The sequence below is a fragment of the Hyaena hyaena genome, unplaced genomic scaffold (genome assembly GCF_003009895.1).
Source record: "Hyaena hyaena isolate Hyena2069 unplaced genomic scaffold, ASM300989v1 scaffold_73, whole genome shotgun sequence".
NCBI classification, from domain to species: Eukaryota; Metazoa; Chordata; class Mammalia; order Carnivora; family Hyaenidae; genus Hyaena; species Hyaena hyaena.
This window is the reverse complement of record NW_024080705.1, coordinates 1391523-1411239: the sequence shown is the minus strand read 5'-3', so window position 1 is coordinate 1411239 and position 19717 is coordinate 1391523. Positions and strand designations below refer to the sequence as shown.

Sequence of the window (19717 nt, the reverse complement as noted above, 5' to 3'; positions counted from 1 at the left end):
AGCAAGAGGATTCTGGGGATGGGGGAGGAGCATCAAGTTTGGAATCTTGAGCTGAAGCTGAGCTGCTTGCTGGATGCTTGGGGTCTCTCACTTGACATCGTGGTCACGGACTCCTCCTACGTAAGAGGAGGTCTGCACTCCCCCCTGCAGATGGGCAGATTGCGTCAGGGGAGGCTGAAGTGCCCAGCATGGGCCCTGTCCGTATGTAACATCGCAGTTTCCCAAGCCTCAGTTTCCTCCTCAAGAATGGGGATCCCATTTTCCTCCTGACTTGTTGTGAGTAAACGGAAGTGGTGTGTGAATAATCCATGGTGTACCGGCAATTCTGAGGCATAAATAAGATGGTAGATAAGGATGAGGAACCCCTATCGGGGCCTTGGGCTGCCTGAGGGAATGAACCTTGAAAAAGAGCCCAGGGAAAGTGTTTTAACATACCGAAGGGGCCCTGTTTGCTTTGGGGTCCTGTTTGCTTTGGTGATGTTTGCACAGGCATCTGTCACTGGGGAGCCTCTAAAGTGGAATTTATTTTCCTCTGCTGACTCTCAGGTATTTAGAAGTCTCTGGGAGGCTTGACTAGTGAGTGAGAATATCAGTTATCTGTAGGGCTCTGTGTCCTTCCGGGCCGCAGCCTTGAGATGCAAGTGCTTCGGGGAGGGGGTTGAGGACTGGAGGCATCCCTTGGCCCCGCGGGGTCCCCAGGAGCCTGAAGTGCGGGAGAAGGGCCGGGCCCTTCAGGGGAGAGGAGTCTCGGGCCTTATCTGGCCCAGCAAACCCTTCTGAGACCTCCCCGGCTAGGCGTCACCCGAGGCCTTCCCGCCAGGCAGAGCGGGCACCCAGCCCAGAGGAGACACCCAGAGGGCTGCGCAGAGGACGCAAAGGGCCTGGAAGGCATGGCCCCCGGGCCCCGGGCCCCCGCAGTCTAGCCGGAGACACAGACGGTGCGCCCCGGAAGCCGCTCCCACGGCCATGTGTCCACCGGGGCAGAGTGATTCCTACGTGGCGGACACGATGGCCCAGGGCGTGTTGAGCAGCTGGTGCGGCTGGTGTTGGGGGCGGCAGATCGTGGCGTGCCCCTCGGAGACGGTGAGTCTGGAGGTGGACTTGGGGAGAAAGAAGGAGCGAGGCGTGGAGAGGCCCTTTACAGGCTGGACAAGCAGAGTGGATGGTGGGTGTGTGAGGGAAGGGCCTTGGGGCCAGAGAAGAGAGGAGGGAGCACTGCCTGAGGGAAGGCAGGCCTGCGCTGGGATAGGTGCTTCCCGTGGGGAACTCGGAGGGTAGACACATCTCCTCCTGCGGCCCAAGGAGCTGAGCAGGAGCTGCCTCCCCGGCTGCCTGGAGCAGGACAGACACGCAGGTCCCCCGGGCCGCCCCCCCGCAGCGGTGATGTGGGGCTGGGCACTGAGGGGCCGGGACCCCGCCGAGGGGTTAGGCTGGCCCATGGCATCGCAAAGGATGACCTTAGGGCTCACTGTGGTCTAGAACTTCCAGGGATTTTGTGAAGGCGGACGAGAGCAGGCCGGACAGCTTGGAGCTGGGGGAGAGTGGACGACGAGGGCCATGCTTTCTGCAAGGCAAGGGAGCCGCTTCGCTTCTGGGGAGGATGGAGCTGTGGCACTAATGCCACCCACCTTCCCACGTCTCCCTGCGGGAAGACCCTGGCTGGGGTTCTCCCTGGGCCAAGCAAGAGAGCTTATAGAGGAAGAAGCACAGGACCAGGAACCAGGGAACTTGGTGTCCACCCCAGTTCTCTTGCTGACCAGTGTCATCTTGGCCATTTGAGGAGACTCTTCGGCCTCTGATTTTTCCTTAGGGTATTGGAAGTGATGGCACCTGTCCTGCTTCTCTGGACAAGATGGTTTGAGGACCAAAATGTGAAAGTGCTATGCAAAGTAGAGAGGCAGGCCTTGGGGCGCCTGGGTGGCACAGTCGGTTAAGTGTCTGATTTCAGCTCAGGTCATGATCTCACGGCTTGTGCTGACAGCTCAGAGCCTGGAGCCTGCTTCAGATTCTGTTTCCCTCTCTCTCTGCCCCTCCCCCCCACATGCTCTATTTCTTTCTGTCTCAATAATAAATAAAAATTTAAAAAAATAAAGAGAAAAAAGAGACACAGGCCTTTATTGTTCGAAGTCATGTGAACATACCCATATTATGGATGGAAAAACTGAGGTGCCTACAGGATATCAAAGCCAGAGGTAGGCATGGGTGTCCACATTGCCTGGTCTGTGCCATCATTCCTCAGAACCCTGCCTGGTTCTGAGGCAGGGTTCTGAGGAAATCTAAGTATGGCTGTCAGTGAAAGTCTTTTTTTAATAGTTACTTTTTCATTCTTATATATTGTTTTGAGTTTGGTTTTTTTGGGGTGGCTGGCTGGCTCAGTTGGTTAAGCTTCTGACTTCAGTTCAGGTCGTGATCTGTGGTTCGTGAGTTTGAGCCCCGCATTGGGCTCTGTGCTGACTGCTTGGGGCCTGGAGCCTGCTTCAGTTTCTGTGTCTCCCTCTCTGTTAGCCCCTCCCCTGCTCACACCCTGTCTCTCGTTATTTGTTTTGAGAGGGAGATAGAGAGCAAACAGAAGAGGGGCAGAGAGAGAGGGAGACAGAACCCCAAGCAGGCTTTGCGGTGCCAGTACAGAGCCTGATGCAGAGCTCAAACTCATGAACTGTGAGATCAAGAGTCAGATGCTTAACCGACTACTGAGCCACCCAGGTGCTCCCTTTTTAAAAATTTTTAATGTTTACTTATTTATTTTGAGAGAGAGAGAGAGCGGGCATGTGAACAGGGGAGGGGCAGAGAGAGAGAATCCTTAGCGGGATACGTCAGCATAGAGCCTGGCACAGGGGTTGATCCATGAACTGTGAGATCATGACCTGATTCAAAATCAACACTCAGACGCCCAACCAACTGAGCCACCTAGGTGCCCTTGTTAGTACAAGTCTTAAAGGCAGGTCCTGAAGAAAATAGGAAGGTGGAGTTAAGATTTCAAGGGAGAAAGTATTTAGGATTCCATTTTCTCCCCCACCCCACCCCCCAGCTATGATTCCATTTTTGTAAAGCGAAGTAAAAAAGACATGCTTTGTATGTACGAGTGTTGAGATAGAAAAACCGTCCTGGTGCTAAAGCTCTTAGCAGGATTTCTCTGGGAAGATTGGGGGAAGAATGATGCATTTTTGTGTTGTGTGAATTTTTAAAGAAGTGTACATTACTTACTGTTACTATAACTTACTGTTTAATACAACAGTATAGTGTTTCAGAGGAATTTTGCCAGAGTCTTTAATTTGTTGTGGTTTCAGGCATATGGCCTCTCAACCTTTATTCATTCTCTCATCTATAGAGCGGGTCAGTAATGTTTGGTAAGCGATGCATTTCTCTAGGGATTTAGGTACATGTGTCAGGGACATGTACCTAAATGTCAGGGACATGTGATTATTAGTTAAACAGGACATGGAGAGAGATGGCCTCTCTTTGGCCATTTGAATGGGAGGGTGGGAAATGCTGTTTAGTGTTTACCTTGTTTTGGGCACATTATTAAAATTCTCCCGGTAGCTCTCTGAGGTACAAGCATTATTATTGCCCATTTAAGACTCAGCAAGGTTAAGTAACTTGTCCAAAGTCACACAACTAGTAAATGGCAGAGCCCAGGTTCCAATCCAGTTCTCTTCGTCCACAGCCCCACGTTATTTTCACCAAATGACAAATAATGGAAATGCATGAAGAGAAGCCCAAAATTAGGGGTTAGAAGACCTGGAATCTAGAACTGGCTGCCACTTGCAAACCATGCATCTTTGTGTGAGTCATGGGTCTCAGTTTCCTCTACTGTAAAATGGACATAACGATACCCTTCCTGCCTGCTTCCCTGGGTGGCTGTGGCAGGAGAAGAGCTAACGACATCAGGTGCCTGTCCCATGCCTGCACCTGCAACCACAAGCGCTCATTTCATCTCCTGGGACATCCAGATGGGATAATGTATATGAAAGTCTTGGGTAAAAAGGCTCCTGGGTGGCTCAGTCACTTAAACGTCCGACTCGATTTCGGCTCAGTTGTTGATCTCAGGGTTATGAGTTCAAGCCCCGCGTTGAGCTCCATGCTAGGTGTGGAGCTTGTTTAAGGAAAAAAAAAAAAAGGTCCTGTGTATAAATTGCAAAGCCCTCTGCAAATGTGAACTATTATCAAAATAACATTAATTACCCGGGCTGGTTCTCTCCTGAGTCAGCCTCCCTAAGAAAGAGAAGTGAATCCGATGTTGAAATCGCGGCCCTGTCCTTAAGCAAGAATTTTCTTAACCCTCCACTGCCAGTTCTTTTATTTTCTTTGCAAGTAGAGTGTCTCACTTGGAAAGTTTGTTTTATTTTATTTTTTTAAAGTTTATTTATTTTGAGAGAGAGAGAGAGAGAATGAGCAGGAGAGGGGCAGAGAGAGAGGGAGAGGGAGGGAGAGAATCGCAAGCAGGCTCTGTACTGTCAGAGTGGAACCCATTGTGGGGCTCAAACTCACGCACCCGTGAGATCATGACCTGAGCTGAAACCGAGAGTTGGAGGCTTAACTGACTGAGCCACCCAGGCGCCCCGGGAAGTTCATTAGAAAGGCCTTTGCTGGGCACCTTCTGTCACACTTGTTAGTTTGCCTGTGCTTGGTCCCTGTGGGAGAGTAGATAAAGGAAGGGGTGAAAATTTTCCGTGGTCATGCTGCCTTCCACCGGGGGTCAGAATCCCTGGGTCACCAGGGGTTACTGTGCCTCCTGCCACGAGGGCCTGTTCACTTGGGCATGTCCGGTCTTGAATTGGTTTTTTTGTGCATGTTCTTTTGGGAGCAGGAGGTGGGGCCGAGGTCAGGACAGAAATGTTTGAGTTTTGCCCAGTGAGGGGCCACTGCGTTCTTTCCTCGGCTGGGCCGCACTGGGCTGGAGGGGCTTGCAGAGGCCGCAAGCTGTCTTCTGGCCTCTGCTCCTGCCTCCGCTGCCTTCCAGCATCTGGAGCTGCCGAGAGCTTTTAGGCCTTCTTGGTCTGTAAGAAGGACAATCCAGGAAAAGTATCTGCGCCCTAGTAGGGCACCTTCCCTTCAGGAGATGGGGGAAGGTGCCTGGGGGCAGGACGGGGGTCCTGGTCGGTGTTGGCCCGGTGCTGCAGGACCCAGCTCCCCCCCCCCCCCGCCGTGTGGAGTCTGGCATCACCCCACCCCCTTTCCTTCCTAGTCTGGCTGGAGTCCTGCATGCGCGCCTCAGACGCCATGTGCGAGAGAAGCACTCAAGGAGCCCGAGGGCTCCTGTCACGGATTCCTGGGAGCCTCCGGTCTGTGACACATGTTCCAAAGGCTGAGGCTTGCAGCTCGCAGTCTCCAGAAGAGGTGCAGTGCTGTGCCCTCCCATCACCAAAATGTAGGCGAGGGGGTTGGAGGCATAGGAGGGACTCCTTGGGCCCCTGCGTTTGGCCAGAGCGGCAAGGTGGCAACGCTTTGGAGGTGACATCCTAAAGGAAGAGGGAGGCTTTGTGGGAGTGGAAGTGAGAAGGAGAGAGGCAGGGAGGAGAGGAAAGATCTGGAGAAGCTGTGTAGAGGGCATAGACGTAGAAAAGTTGAAAAGACCAGAGACTTTGGCCAAACCCCCAAGCACCAGAAGTTGCCCCTTTCCATGTCCGCATGCCTCTGCCCTCCTCCGCTCCTGGGTTTCTGGCTCCACCTGAGAAAAATAGCTCTCTTACTGGCTTTCTTGCAGAGTGTAGCCCCACTGAGCTCTTTGGAGCACACGGGGCAGGGGAGGGGGGGCAGTGCGGTGTGCCCCCTCACTAGGCACATGTTGACATGTGCTCCCTGGGGTGCTTCAAGGGCCCCAGTCCACGTGGTGCTACCCTGCTGAGTCCTGCCCTGGTGCTCCCTGGCTGGGCGGTGTGGCCGGTGCCTGGCCAGCCCACCCTCGGCCCCAGGATCTGTGCTGGTTCAAAGGCGCCTCTTGAGCTCCCAAGGACCAGTGGAAAGGGCTTCCCGTGGCTTACTCTCACGCACATGAGATCTGGGAGGCCGCAAGCTCAGTTCCAGCTCCGCCCCAACTAGTACCTTCTTTCTGGCCCAGTTTCCACATGTCTTTTGAGAGGGGTTGTCCCATATAATGATTCATGAACTTGAACCACGGGAGGAAAGTCCTCTCTCCTCTCGTGCTTGGGAGCCGGCTTGTCTTCCCTGCCCCCAGCCTGCTTCCTCTTTTGAGCTTCTAGGCTCTTTTCAGTTTTGGCGAGGATGTCCTCGAACATTTGGCTTCTCAGATTAGTGTCCCTGTGCTGAACTGCACTTGGAGTCAGGAGGCAGGATGGCTGTGGAGCTACAGATGGTGTGCCTTTTCTAGAAGCTTCTTCCTGTCCAGTTGGAAGACCTTAGCAGCTGTACTTGGGCTTGCCTTCCACCAGGTAGGGGAACTGGTCTTCCCCAAGGGATAGGGATGATTATAGGGAGGCGTGGTTGACTTGCAGTTAGTTATGACACCTGCCTTTCTTGGCTGTGTTTTTGAACTTATCACTTTGCTTTTTGGAGCCTCAGTTTCTTCATCTTTAAAATAGGGATTAAGAATGTCTCCCTGACATGGATAAAGAAGATGTGCTATATATGCACAATGGGATATTGTACTCAACTTCAAAAAGAATGAAATCTTGCCATTTGCCATGACATGGATGGGGCTAGTGTATTATGCTAAGTGAAATACACGAGTCAGAGAAAGATAAATACCATGTGATTTTACTCACATGAGGAATTTAAGAAACAAAAGTTGATGAACATACGGGAGGGGGAGAAAAGAGATAGAGGGAAACGAACCCTAAGAAACTCTTAATGATAGAGAGCTGCGGATTGATAGAGGAAGGTGGTTGGGGGATGGGCTAGATAGATGCATGATGGGCATCGAGGAGGACACTTGTTGGGATGAGCACTGGGTGTTGTATGAAAGTGATGAATCACTAAATTCTACTCCAGAAACCAATATTGTACTGTATGTCGACTAAGTAGAATTTAAATAGAAGTTTGGAAAAAAAAAAAAAAAAAAAAAGAGTGTCCCCGATAGGGTTGCTTTGAAGGTTAAATGACATTCTTAGATATGAGAGTGCTCGTTACACTGTGAGCCATGATATAAATATGAAGTTTTATTCTAGCATTTAGCATTCATTACATTCCTGTCTTGTGCCAGGCAACTGGGTGAGTTCCCTTCCCTAGGGAACTCACATGTTTTATCAGAGGAGATGGCCACGTCAATAAACACGATGCAGGGTGAGGAATGTGACAGTTGAAGCATGTCCCAAGTGCTAGAGTAGCAATGTAATGATCATTGATTATTGCCCGGTCTTGCTCCCGCTCCCCCATCCTCTCCCCAGCAGACAGCTTGGTCTCGGAGACACAAATCTCATTGCCGCATACTCGTTAAAGTCATCCCAAGGCTCGCTGTGCTTTGGGATCAAGTCTCAGTTTGTTAACGTGCTTTGTAAGATCCTGCACAGATCAGCTCCTAACAGTCTTTCTAGTTGCCTTTTCTAGTTGCCCTTGCCTTTGGCTTGCACACATGCTCTTGACTGTGCCCGGATGCACACTCCGACATCACGCCTCCGGGAAGCCTTCTCAGGAGCGTCCCGTGTGCTCCTGTGGCCGCTCACACACACTTGTATCATGACTGCCTCTCCCCCGCCAGACTGTGGGCGCCATGACAGCAGGGGCTGCTGGGCCCGTGCCAGCCTTGAGGGTAGAACAGAGTGTGTCTCCTCCTAGGGCCGTGATTCTGGCAATTTCTCCTTAGCTGTCTGTGGTTTCTGATTGCCCCGCTCTGCATTGTTCTGTCACAGAGGGGAAAGGAAAAAAAGGTGGTTGCCATAGAAGAGCTTGGGGGTGGGGGCGGGGGCAGGGTTGTCTCTGGCCGCAGGGGACATCGGGGGACTCCTGCTACTGTCCTGATTGTTCGTGAGGCAGGGGACAGACAGGGCCTGGGAGAGCACAAGGCAGGGAGACTAGAGTGAGAAGAAGGCTGCCCGGGGCCCAAAATATGCAGAAATGACCTAGGGCCGGGGACGCCATGTCCTTGAGTCAGGACGTTTCCAGCCACCCTGCAAAGTGAGCACGAGATGCCATTCTCAGAAGCAAATAAACATCAAGGTCTTTTCAGCCTCATTGGGTCATAAATCTTGTCTCTCCTCCCACCGGGAGCCTTCTGTGTGCAAGGCTGCGTGCAAGGCACTGGGAGGTCAAGGTGAATGGAGCAGACACTGTAGAGGTGACAGGTGCAGAAAGCTGGGAACCAGGCTCTGCTGTGCGGAGAGATCAGTGCTGAGGGAGGGGTCCTCGCCAGTCCCAGGAAGCCTAGCATCTGCGGGAGGAGCTGAACCTGGAAGGGTAGGTGAGATGTAGACAGCTGGGAAGAGAAGGGAGGGCTTTGCAGGGGGGAAGCCCAGGGACCACCAGGAATGGTAGGGGTGTTTAGGCCAGAGTGGAGAGAGCATGAAGCCACACCTGGAGAGTGCTGGGTGCCTTAGACGTGGGAAGACACTGCAAGGCTTTGAGCAAGAGAATGAATCAACCAGGGTTGCGTTTTAAGAAGGTGGGTGTGGTAGTGGCATGCAGGATGGGTTGGAAGGGAGTGAGACAGAGGATGGAAAACCATTACGGTGAATGAAGAATCAGGGATAAGGAACAAGTCCGGACACATGGCTCTCAGGGCTTCCTACTGCCAAAGAGTCGCCAAAAGAATGAATGGTGGGATAAGGTGACTTAGAGCTGAGCACATGGGAGATGCCCAATAAGTACTTTTTGAGAGAATAAATGGGAAGATACCATGAACGAAGAACAGCCAGTGACAGACACTCTAAGGAACCTGAGGTTAAGAGCCTTGGAACTCTGAGGAGAATGGGGAGCCCAGGAAGGGCAGCACGTGGGGGCGGTACTTGGAATGATTTGGACAAATGGTCATAGCAGCCCTGGCCCAGGGCGTGGGTGCCTGGGGGTTGTTTCTGTACCTTCTGGGGATCATGCGGTTGAGGTCTTAACACTCTGGGCTTGCTGCCCCGGGTCCTGAAGGATTCCAGCCTTTGGCCTCTCTTTCCACCTACCTAGAAATCAGGCCCGAGGAAACCCACCAGCACCACTGTCTCACATTCATACTAACAGCTGATGTTTATTGAGCACCTTCTGTGTTCTCAGTGCAGCTCCATTTCATCAGATCTTAAAACTCACATCTGCGGGGCGCCGGGGTGGCTCAGTCGGTTAAGCGTCCGACTTCTGCTCAGGTCACGATCTCACGGTTTGTGGGTTCGAGCCCCGCGTTGGGCTCTGTGCTGACAGCTAGCTCAGAGCCTGGAGCCTGCTTCAGATTCTGTGTCTCCCTCTTTCTCTGACCGTCCCCTGCTCACACTGTCTCTCTCTCTCTCAGAAAAAAAACCAAAAAAACACAAAAAACTCACATCTGTGAGTAAGGCTCTATTTATCATCTCAGTTCTTCAGTTGAGGAAATGGAAATTCACACAGCTATTCAGTGATGGTGCTGGGATTTGAACCCTGCGTGGCTGGCTCTGGCACCCTTGTTCTTAACCTCTGTGACACTGCCATCCATTTGAGTATGAGCCAGCCACTTTTCACAGGGAAGGAGTCATGTGGAGGAAAACGTGGGGCTCGGTGCGTTTGCAAGACTGCTCTGAACAACATGGCTAATGGCATTTGAATGACTTCCCATCATGTGGTCAGAGTTTGTGGGATCTGGATTGTCTTAGATAGGCGGGTATCTCAGCGTTGGCCTCACTTTCCTTCCCTCTCATCCTCCCCCCAGATTGACAAGTATCTCTATGCCATGCGGCTCTCCGATGAAACTCTGTTGGATATCATGACTCGGTTCAAGAAGGAGATGAAGAATGGCCTCTCCCGGGATTATAATCCAACAGCCACAGTCAAGATGTTGCCAACGTTTGTAAGGTCTATTCCTGATGGTTCAGGTGAGTCTGTCACCCAGAGATTGCGCTCTGAGGGCTGAATTCTCTGTGAAAACATCCTTCCTACTTTTATTTATTTGTTCATCCATTTACTCACTCCTTCACACGGTCATTCACTTATTCATTCATTCATCTGTTCTCCCATCCATCCTCCATCCATTCATCCATCTGTCCATCCATCTGTGTGTCCATCCATCCATCCATCCATCCATCCATCCATCCATCCATCCCTGCATCCATCCATCTGTCTGTCCATCCATCCTCCATCCATCTGTCTAACATATGCCTACTGAGCACCTACCAGGTGCCAGGCATTGGGGAAATCGTGGTCGGACAAGGCTGACCTGCCCTCATTGGACTGACTGTCTAGTGGTTAATGATAGGAAAGGGTAGTGCATATGGATCTTACAGATGCTGCGTGGGTTGCTCTTATGTCTCTAGAACATGAAAGGCTCCAGAACAAATGAAGAGTTCATTTTAGGAAAATCTCTTGATCAGGGCACCAAGACCTCCCTTCAGATACGTATCAATCCCAGTGGCCAGGTGGGGAGATTCAAGTCCCCATCTAAAAAATTTGTATAGATGCTAAATCAAGGGAGTGCCTAAAGCAGAGGTGTGACGAGGGGAGGTAGAATTGAAGGAAAAAAGTCCCCAGTCAGTGTGCATCTGTGGTTCATCTCCCACAAGGGGGAGTCGGGGGCTCCCTGTGGATTGTCAGTCCCCCTTCCCTGGAGCAGTGGGCGTAATTCCTGCACTCGGCAGAGTGGAGGCTGGGAGAGCACAGTTTGGCATGCCCGGTGGAGGCCATTCTGTCTGGCAGGGGTGGGGGCTGTGCCTGGCTCAGCTTGGCACACCCACAGGGAATCCTGCGACGAGTGGTGTTCTGTGCCCTAGCCTGGGGCTCGCCTCCTGCGTGGGAGGGAGGGAGAGAGGTTATGTGGATGGCAAGAAGTCCTGTGTGAGATTTGGATGCTGATGCGGGGCGCGTGCTCTGCTGTACTCATGGGCATTCGTATCTCTTGTGTTTCATGGCTATTTGAAATCTGTCCTGCTTCCATCTTTTTGTTTTCCTTGAGCTATCAGTTACCAGCAGTTTTGACTTCTAAATAACAACCGAAGAAATTCTGGTCGTCAGAGTAATGGGGCTGTGTGGTAGGCCCTGGGTTTTGCTCAGATAGCTCTGGCTTTCTGTTTCATTCCTGCTTTCTCCCAGGTCTGGATGGCACCCACATCTAGGAGCATTGGGCCTTTCCAGGAGTAGCAGACTTCTGCGGGATAGGCAGTGGTCAGCCTACTTCCTGCTAAGAGAAGAGGGAGGGGAGGGAACGTAGATGTGCGTAGCCCCCGAGGGCTGCTGCTCTGGCTCTGCTAAGAAGCCTCAGAGGGATCCCTGATGCCCACAGGGCACCTGATCCTTTGTGACTGGCCTGCAGCGAACATATCCAGGAGCCATATGGCATTCCAGGACCGAATGTCAGCAGGCGGTGCTCTCCCTCACTCTTTCAGAGGCCCTTTCCAGACCTGAGGGTCTTTAAGGGTGATCCAACCAGATTCGTAATCTAGCCATTTGCCCTCATCAGCGACTTTTCAAAATAAGGCCCAGAATTCAGACTCGTGTGGGAAAAACACTCTGCAGTCTTCTCTTAGACACTCCTAACAGTTGCCAAGACTCTCTGGGCCCTGAGTAGTCCTGCAGAAAAGCAATCTGTTTGGCCTGGCTCACCTGCCTTTTCCCTAATCTGTGATCGTCTCTTACATATTTTCATCTGTTTTGAGACACATTTTACTTTTTTTTTAATAGTTTATTGTCAAGTTGGTCTCCATATGACACCCAGTGCTCATCCCCACAAGTACCCCCCTCCATGCCCATCACCCCCCTTCCCTTCTCCCTCTCCCCACTCAGCCCTCAGTTTGTTCTCAGCATTCAAGAGTCTCTCATGGTTTGCCTCCTTCCCTCTCCCCAACTATTTTTCCCCTTCTTCTCCCGCATGGTCCTCTGTTAGCTTCCTAATCCATCTATATGTGCAAATCCACCTATATCTGTCCTCTGCCTGACTTATTTCGCTCAGCATAATACCCTCAGGTTCCATCCATGTTGCTACATGCGGCCAGATTTCATTCTTTCTCATTGCCATGTAGTATTTCATCGTATAGATAAACCACGTCGTTTTGATCCATTCGTCACTTGATGGACACTTCGACTCTTTCCATGTTTTGGCTATTGTGGAGAGTGCTGCTATGAACATTGGGGTACACGTGCCCCTATGCGTCAGCACTCCTGTATCCCTTGGGTAAATTCCTAGCAGTGCTATTGCTGGGTCATAGGGGAGTTCTACTGTAAATTTTTTGAGGAACCTCCACACTGTTTTCCAGAGGGGCTGCACCAGTTTACATTCCCACCAGCAGTGTAGGAGGGTGCCCGTTTCTCCACATCCTCGCCAGCATCTAGAGTCTCCTGATTTGTTCATTTTAGCCACTCTGACTGGTTTGAGGTGGTATCTCAGTGTGGTTTTGATCTGCATTTCCCTGATGAGGAGGGACGCTGAGGATCATTTCATGAGACACATTTTACTTTGAACGTCTCTGAAATCAGCAGCGCATTGCGCCGTCATTGCATCCTAGAAGCACTGTTGGCAGTGTTCGTGAAGACCTGCTGCTTGAAACGGTGATGTGTCTGACAGCAGTGTCTTCAGCACAAGGACACATGTGGTAATGCGCCATGGCTTTGTCCCACGGGAGGCAGCAGCCCAGGCCCCATGCTTCCTTTTGAGCCTCTCTGTTCTCCAGTGTGGACGGGGCCAAAATATTTAGGGCCCCTGAGAGGTGCTAACAGAAGGAGGAGGAGGTAGAACCAAAGCCTTGAAGGATGAGGCCCCCCTTCCTGCGCAGGGCCCGGGTCTGCCCATTTGCACTCAGCCTCTCCCTGCCTCACCCGCCCAGCCCTGCCCCCACCTTGTCTTCCGGCTTCTGGCAGCTGGTCCTTGGGGCAGATCTGCAGGTCCTGGGCTCTCAGCCCAGCCACAGTCTGCCTGTGTCATTGCGTTGCATTTTCCTCTTACAGGGATCCCAGTCAGATGAGACCACACACCTCATCTTAACCTGATTACATCCGCAAAGACCCTGTTTCCAAATAAGGTCACATTTCTGGGTCCCAAGGGTTAGGGCTTCGGTATATCTTTTAGGGGACACAGTGCAGCCCTAACACATCCTGTAACCTCTCTCCATATAACTGTTTCTAGTATTCATGGTTGGTCTCAGTTCATATGCCCCCGGCCCACACTGCACTTGGAATGGACCCCACAGCCCCACTCAGGCATTGACATTGATGCCAAGGCCTCGCATACCTGACCCCAGTCTGCTCCTTACCCCTGTGTGATGGAAGTGCCTCTACTTTTACCTCCCCTCCACTCCTTTATCAACCAAGAACCAGGAGGTCCCCTGGAGTAGTCAGAAAGCGGGTCTCCTGGATGGGGACTGTGGTGCTGTTCCCTTTTTAAATGTTAATCACTGCTTCTTCTGTGTAATTAGTCAGTGATGGAATTAGTGGTAATCCCCAAACCACTGAGGGATAAATTGAACTCAGCGAGGTGGAGAGATGCCCCTGTCTGTTCGGGGTGATGTGACTTCCAAGTCGAGGGAGAAACAAGCCTTGCCTTTTCCTGCTGACCTTGACCCTAGGGGACTGGACGCATTGTCTTGAAACTCTACTGATTTTTTGGAAATGTATCAGCACATTTTTATTATTTTGTTTCTCCTTTGGACATTTTTTATGGGCAGTGGTTTTTCTTTCATTGCTTTTCAGTAATGTATACATTAATTTTTTTTTTTTAAACCCTAAAGTGGCTTTTAGCTGCTGCATATCCTTTCTGGAATAGAAAAGGTATGAATAATAAATAAAAGAAGGAAGATATTGTTGAAGCCTTTTTATATTGGTGACTTGGCTAAACAGGAGTCTCTTTTCCGAGCTGCCATTCTTCAGGGATAGCTGGCCCTCTATGTCTCGCTTCTCCCAGAAGGCCTGGCTCACTCTGCGTGTCGTTCATGAAACCTCCCCTTCTCTCTTTTCTTATTTATCAGTAAGGATATAGAAATGCCAATTTTATTGCAAGGCTTTTGAGGGTAAATTGATTGGAATATTTCCCCTTTTTCTGCCTCCTGGTTCCGAGCATGCTCTTTACCCAGGGGATAAGTTATAAAATCTTTGATTTGTGGTGTGTTTTCACAGTTAAGTTTTTGAGCCCCCAAATATACATAGGACTACCTTCTGGTGAAAGGAAAGAAAATGCTCTTTCCATTCCCATGGCATTTGGGCTGGTTGCTTACCTTTCTCTGTCTCTGTTCCCTTCTCTGGAAAGAGGAAGGGATCGTCTCAGAAACTCTCTCCCTCTGTGAAATCTGCACATCTAGCATTCTGGTCGGGGTTTTGATGAAGGTGTAGAACTTTCATCAAGTAGCTGGATTGCAGACCAGGAGGGAAAGCCCTTGTTTCTCACGTACATACTCAGTTCGTTGAGCAGGGCAAAGGTGGGCATTTCACAAAGGTGGGGTTTCTGTTTGCCCTGTTTTCCATCCAGCACAGGCCTGAGCTCGAGAGAGACATCTGTCCCCATGTTTGTTCCCCATGATGTGCGGGGAATAATGGCGGTCATTATAAAGTGGGGAGTTGCCAGGGGACCCTTCAGATGCTTTGTTTAGTAATACTTCTCTGGAAGAGCGGTTCTTCTGGGTTCACTGGGAATGGGAAATGCGGGAAGAAGTTGCAGGTAGGAGGCAGCAGGCACAGGAAGTAAGGTTGAGGCCAAAGATTTGAAGAGGTAGTTGGAGGGAAGCCCAGTGCTATAAAAAGAAGCTGATCTGGGGAACCTGAGAGGCTCAGTCTGTTAAGCATCTGACTTCAGCTGAGGTCATGATCTCATGGTTCCTGGGTTCGAGCCCCATGTCCAGCTCTGTGCTGACTGCTCAGAGCCTGGAGCCTGCTTCAGATTCTGTGTCTCCGTCTCTCTGTGCCCCTCCCCTGCTCATTCTCTCTTTCTCTCTCTAAAAAATAGAAAACAAACATTAAAAAAAAAAGCTGAACTTGAAATCAAAGCGGGGAAAAGTTCAGAACACTGGGTTAATCTCTGGCTCTGCTGCTTATTATCTGTCTGACCTTGGAGGAGTCACTTAACTTCTTTAAGCCTCCCATTTCCTCATCTGTAAAATGGGCACCATAAGCCTGCCTTCCCTGCCTCACAGGGCTGCGGAAGATCAAATGAAAGTGCTTTGGAAACTATAAAACTCCATGAGAGTTCCAGTGGGTCCCCGTCCTCCTTAACACTGTTGTCCCCTCATAACTAACTTGGTAAGAGTTCTTTGGGAAGTCCCTTCCCAGCAGATGAGGCCAGAGGATTCCCACCATCAGGCCTATATGTGTAAGTCTAGTCCTGGAAAAAAAAGATCCAAAAATTTCCAGAATTCACTGGCATCCCTGTGATGTTATAGGGGGAGGAGGCAGAAAAAAAGGTGAAAGCGAAGGCGGGCTGTGTCACTCCCACCCCGACACCCCACAAAATGTGGACGAGCCCACAGATCACAGCTCTGGCGCCTCCGCAGTGGGCTGACTGGGCACCACAGCTCTAATCGGGGACCCAACCTGAGACAAAATAGATGCCCTTGGTTATGGAGGGCAGTAGGTATTTGGGAGACTCATGGCCTAATAAAGAATATTGAACTCAGGAGCCTTCTGGTTGTGGCTGAAAGAAATCTAACTCAAATTTGTATAAGCAAAAAGAGCAACATTTTAGGTTCATATAACTGGGAGATCTTCTTGTAAGTTGGCTTCGGTATCCTAGGACTCACCTGATTCTTATTCCTTCAGTCTGTGTGTTGGCTGCATTCCAAGGCCACCTCTCCCTGACGGTGGCAGAAATAGCCCTGGTAGCCCGAGCTGCCTGCCTCAGAGCTAGTGATCCCTGCGTGGTTTTGGAGACGGTGAGAATTGGCTGACTTGGGTCATGTGCCCATCTTGGCCCAGATGGGTGACTGGACCCTCCTGGGTCATGCACCAGGCTCACGTCCCCCTGGTCTCCCTGGAGCAGGAGCAGCTTACCCTCACCTCAGATGAAAAGTGGGGCAGATAATTCTCTAATGAGTTGCTAGACAGCCAACAGAGTTTTCGGGGTGGGGGTGTCTTTTGTCTGGCAGAGAATAGGACCAGACAGACATGCCTTTGCCCCAGGAAGTTGTTTTGAACTCGCTGCAAACACTGGTGGCCTGCTGTGTGCAAGACTTAGCACTGGGGGAAGGAAGTTAGCATGTTAAATATTGCCCTTGCCCTCAGTTGCTGTTCATCCAACTGAGGAAGATAAGACATACATGATACACGTAAAAAATAATGACCATCACAATATTTGCAAGTGTATATGAGCCCCTGAGAAAAGGGAGGGGCTCTGGCCTTGCCAAAGGGGTAACCACGAGCAAGTCCTTAATCTGGACAGGTTGGAGCTTCCTTATCCATAAACCGAGAAGATGAGTTAATGTTTGTCTCATGTCTCCTGAGCTGCAAATATGATTTACAGAAGGAGGTGCCGGCTACCGTTTGTTTTAGCAATCACAAACGCACCCTGGAACGAGGGTCATGCTCAGGGAAGGATCAGGAACTGCACTGGGCTGACAATGACCCCTTGTAAACTGCTTGCAGGGAAAGGACCCCCCCCCCCAACCCCAAATCTGTCCACTCCCACTTGCAGCGGTGGCCCGTATTTAGTGTTATCTTGACATCTCAAGGTCACCTTTTCTGGTTGCCGTCTCTGACCCTAACCTCCCGGGACCCTGTTGACCTGTACTTGTTGAAAAAAGGAGCAGCAGAGAGCTAGGAGGGGGTGGGGGGTGAGGGGGACAGACCACAGTGGAAGGCTGGGATGGGGAGGCAGGGGGGCAGAGCTGCAGAAGTGGGGCCCAACCCCCAGTGCGCTAAGACCAGATTCCTCCCGCATTAGTTTATCAGCAGCTGAGGTCATTTTCACTTCTCCTGCCTGAAAAGCTTCAGGCCTGGGTCCTGCGGAGCTGCTGCCTGAAACCTGACCCCTTCCTGCTGCAGGGCTGAGCGCTCTTACTTGCTCTGTGTTGACACTGACACCAGTAAACAGAACCCCCCATGGACACCTGGAACTTGAGCATAAGAACCTGCTTCCACTTAAGCCTTTGAGTCAGCTGAAAAACGAGACTTTTGATCAGGCTAGTGACCAAAAAATTGGTCATGCTATTTTTTTTTTTGTAAGTTACCGCGTAAAAATCTGTGTAAAACATGAAATAGACAAATGTTTATTTAAACGTGAGAATCATAAGCCTGTTGAGGAAAAATGTTGAAACAAACAAAAAGCACCCATCATTTCATGCTACCACAGTGTTTGCTTTTCTGTGCCTGTTATTCCCTGATGCGCGAGTGGTTTCTGGGTGTTCCGGCACTGAGTTTCCGTGGCTCTTCACTGAAGAACAAAGCAGAGCAAAACCAAAAACTGCAAGGAGTCATGGATGTTGATGAGCCCCAGCAGGAAAGGTAGCCATTCTCGTTGTGCTAAAGTCTCACTCCACTGTCATCACCCGTGGGTGGGGATCCTTGTCCACGAGGTCTGTCCAGCAGGTGGTTTGAACCAGTGGTTCTGAATCCGAGCTTTGGATTCATGCCCTGGCCGTGCCACTTACCAGCTGTGCGCTCGGGCTAATAATCACCTAGCCCCTCCCAGCCTTTATTTGTTCACCTGCAAAATGGGGATATCACAGCAGTACCTGCTGCATAGGGTTGAGGGAGTTTGAAATGATGCATATGAAGCTCTTAATGCTTGGAGTGCAGAAGGGCTCAATGCATGTTGGGATGGTAAAATAAAGTGCTTTTGATATTCTAGTGATTCATCCTCCTGAGAGGAGCTACCTCATACCAGAGTCAGTTTTTTAGCTGGGTAGCAGTGAGCACCATGCGGGTTAGGGTTCTGATGGGAGCCGTGAGAAAACTCTAAACGGCGGCCAGCTCCTGGCCGGTTCAGTCAGTAGAGCATAGGACTCTTGGTCTCAGGCTTGTAACAAGTTCGAGCCCCATGCTGGGTATAGAGATTACTTAAAATCTTAAAAAAAGAAGCAAAGAAAACTGTAAACTGATTTAAGCAACCCACAAAGTCAGGGTCAGAATTCCTTACAAACCCCCTGCTTCCTAGCCTTCTCCCTTGGTCTGTGTCCTTTGGACCATAGAAGCAGTTTAAAACCAGTGGCATCATGTGGTCTATTCACACGATGGGACATAATTCAGTCCTACGGAGGGATGAGGTACTGATACCTGCTACAACACAGCTGAGCCTTGAAAGCAAGTTACGTGTGGGAGGTGAAAGAAGCCATCCACAACAGAGCACCTGTTGTTTGAGGCTGTGAAAGGAAATGTCCAGAGCAGGGACAGCTATGGAGACAGACAGTAGATGCGTGGTTGTTGGTGCATAAGAGGGGTTGGCAGGAAGTTGAGAGGGACTGCGAGTGGGTACGGAGTTTGTTTCGGGGATGCTGAAAATATTCTAAAATTAGCTGGTGGTGACGGTTGCACAACTCTGTAAATATGCCCAAAACCACTGAATTCTACAGTGTAAAATGGGTGAATTGTAAAAAACTGGAATTAAAATAAAAACAAAAAGATAAAATGGATGAATTTATGATATATGAATAATTCTCAATAATTCTGTTATTTAAAAAAGACAGCCAATCAGCGGCATCACTGCTTTGGGCTTAATGAACAATAAGTAGGAGGTGCCTTGAGTGAATGAATGAATGGGCCAACAGCCCCTGTGATCATGCATTTATTGAGCTCCCCTGGGTGCCATGGGTAGATGCACAGAAGCCTAGGTCTTTCCTTCCAGGAACTTGAGAGGATAAGAATCGTGAAAATTCAATGTGAGGATTCTTTGGTGTGTTCATTGATTCCTTTCCCACCCGCATTAGTTCAAGTATTTGTTGAGCTCTTCCCGGTGTCAAACACCATTCTACGTTCCAGAAACAGAGCGGTGTGTCAGAGCTTACAAGTTGGTGAAATCAATGCAAAGATGTGTCAAATACAAGCTTTTTTTTTTTTTTTAACTATTACCTTAAAAAATAAAATAGAAAAGCTCAAGGGACTCAGAATAGCCAAAACAGCCTTGAAAAAGAAGAGCAAAGTTGGAGGGTTTTTACTTTCAGGTTTCAGATTTTACTACAAAGCCACATTAATCAAGACACTGTGGTACTGGCGTAAGGGTAGTAGATCCGTGGATCAGAATTGAGAGTTCAGTGTGTCATTATAAAATGTCCCCCCATTTCCCTCAAAATTGGGGGAAAAAAAGAATTGAGAGTTCAGAAACCCGTTTATGGCCACTTAATTTTTGACAAAGACGCCAAGATTGCTCGATGAAGGGAAGAACAATCTTTTCAGCAAATGGCGCTGTGACAACTGGATTCCCATGTGTGAAAGAAGTAGGTTGGACCTCTGCCTCACACTATAGAGAAAAATCAACTCAAAATGGATCCAATCGCTACATTTAAGAGCTGAAACTATAAAACTCTTAGCAGGAAACCTAGGTGTGAATCTCTGTGACCTGGGTTCGGCAGTGGCTTCTCAGATATGACCGCAAAAGCACAACCAACGAAAGAAAACAATAGATCCGTTGTACTTCGTTAAAATGAAAATCTTTGCTTCGTTAAGTCACCGTCAAAAAAGGGGGAAAAAACAACCCGCAGAATGAGAGAACATACTTATAAGTCATGTATCCGATAGGGGCTCATGTCTAGAA

At 50.0% G+C, this 19717-nt stretch overlaps 1 protein-coding gene across 2 annotated transcripts in view; it reads left to right on the top strand.

Moving 5' to 3' along the window:
- The window catches only part of HK1 (hexokinase 1), a 114827-nt gene that overhangs the window by 55724 nt on the left and 39386 nt on the right, over positions 1 to 19717 (top strand). For both annotated transcript variants that reach the window (XM_039233252.1, XM_039233253.1), the window contains one exon: positions 9776 to 9938. In XM_039233252.1, the coding sequence (XP_039089183.1) occupies positions 9776 to 9938 (163 nt within the window). The remainder of the gene's footprint in view (positions 1 to 9775; positions 9939 to 19717) is intronic.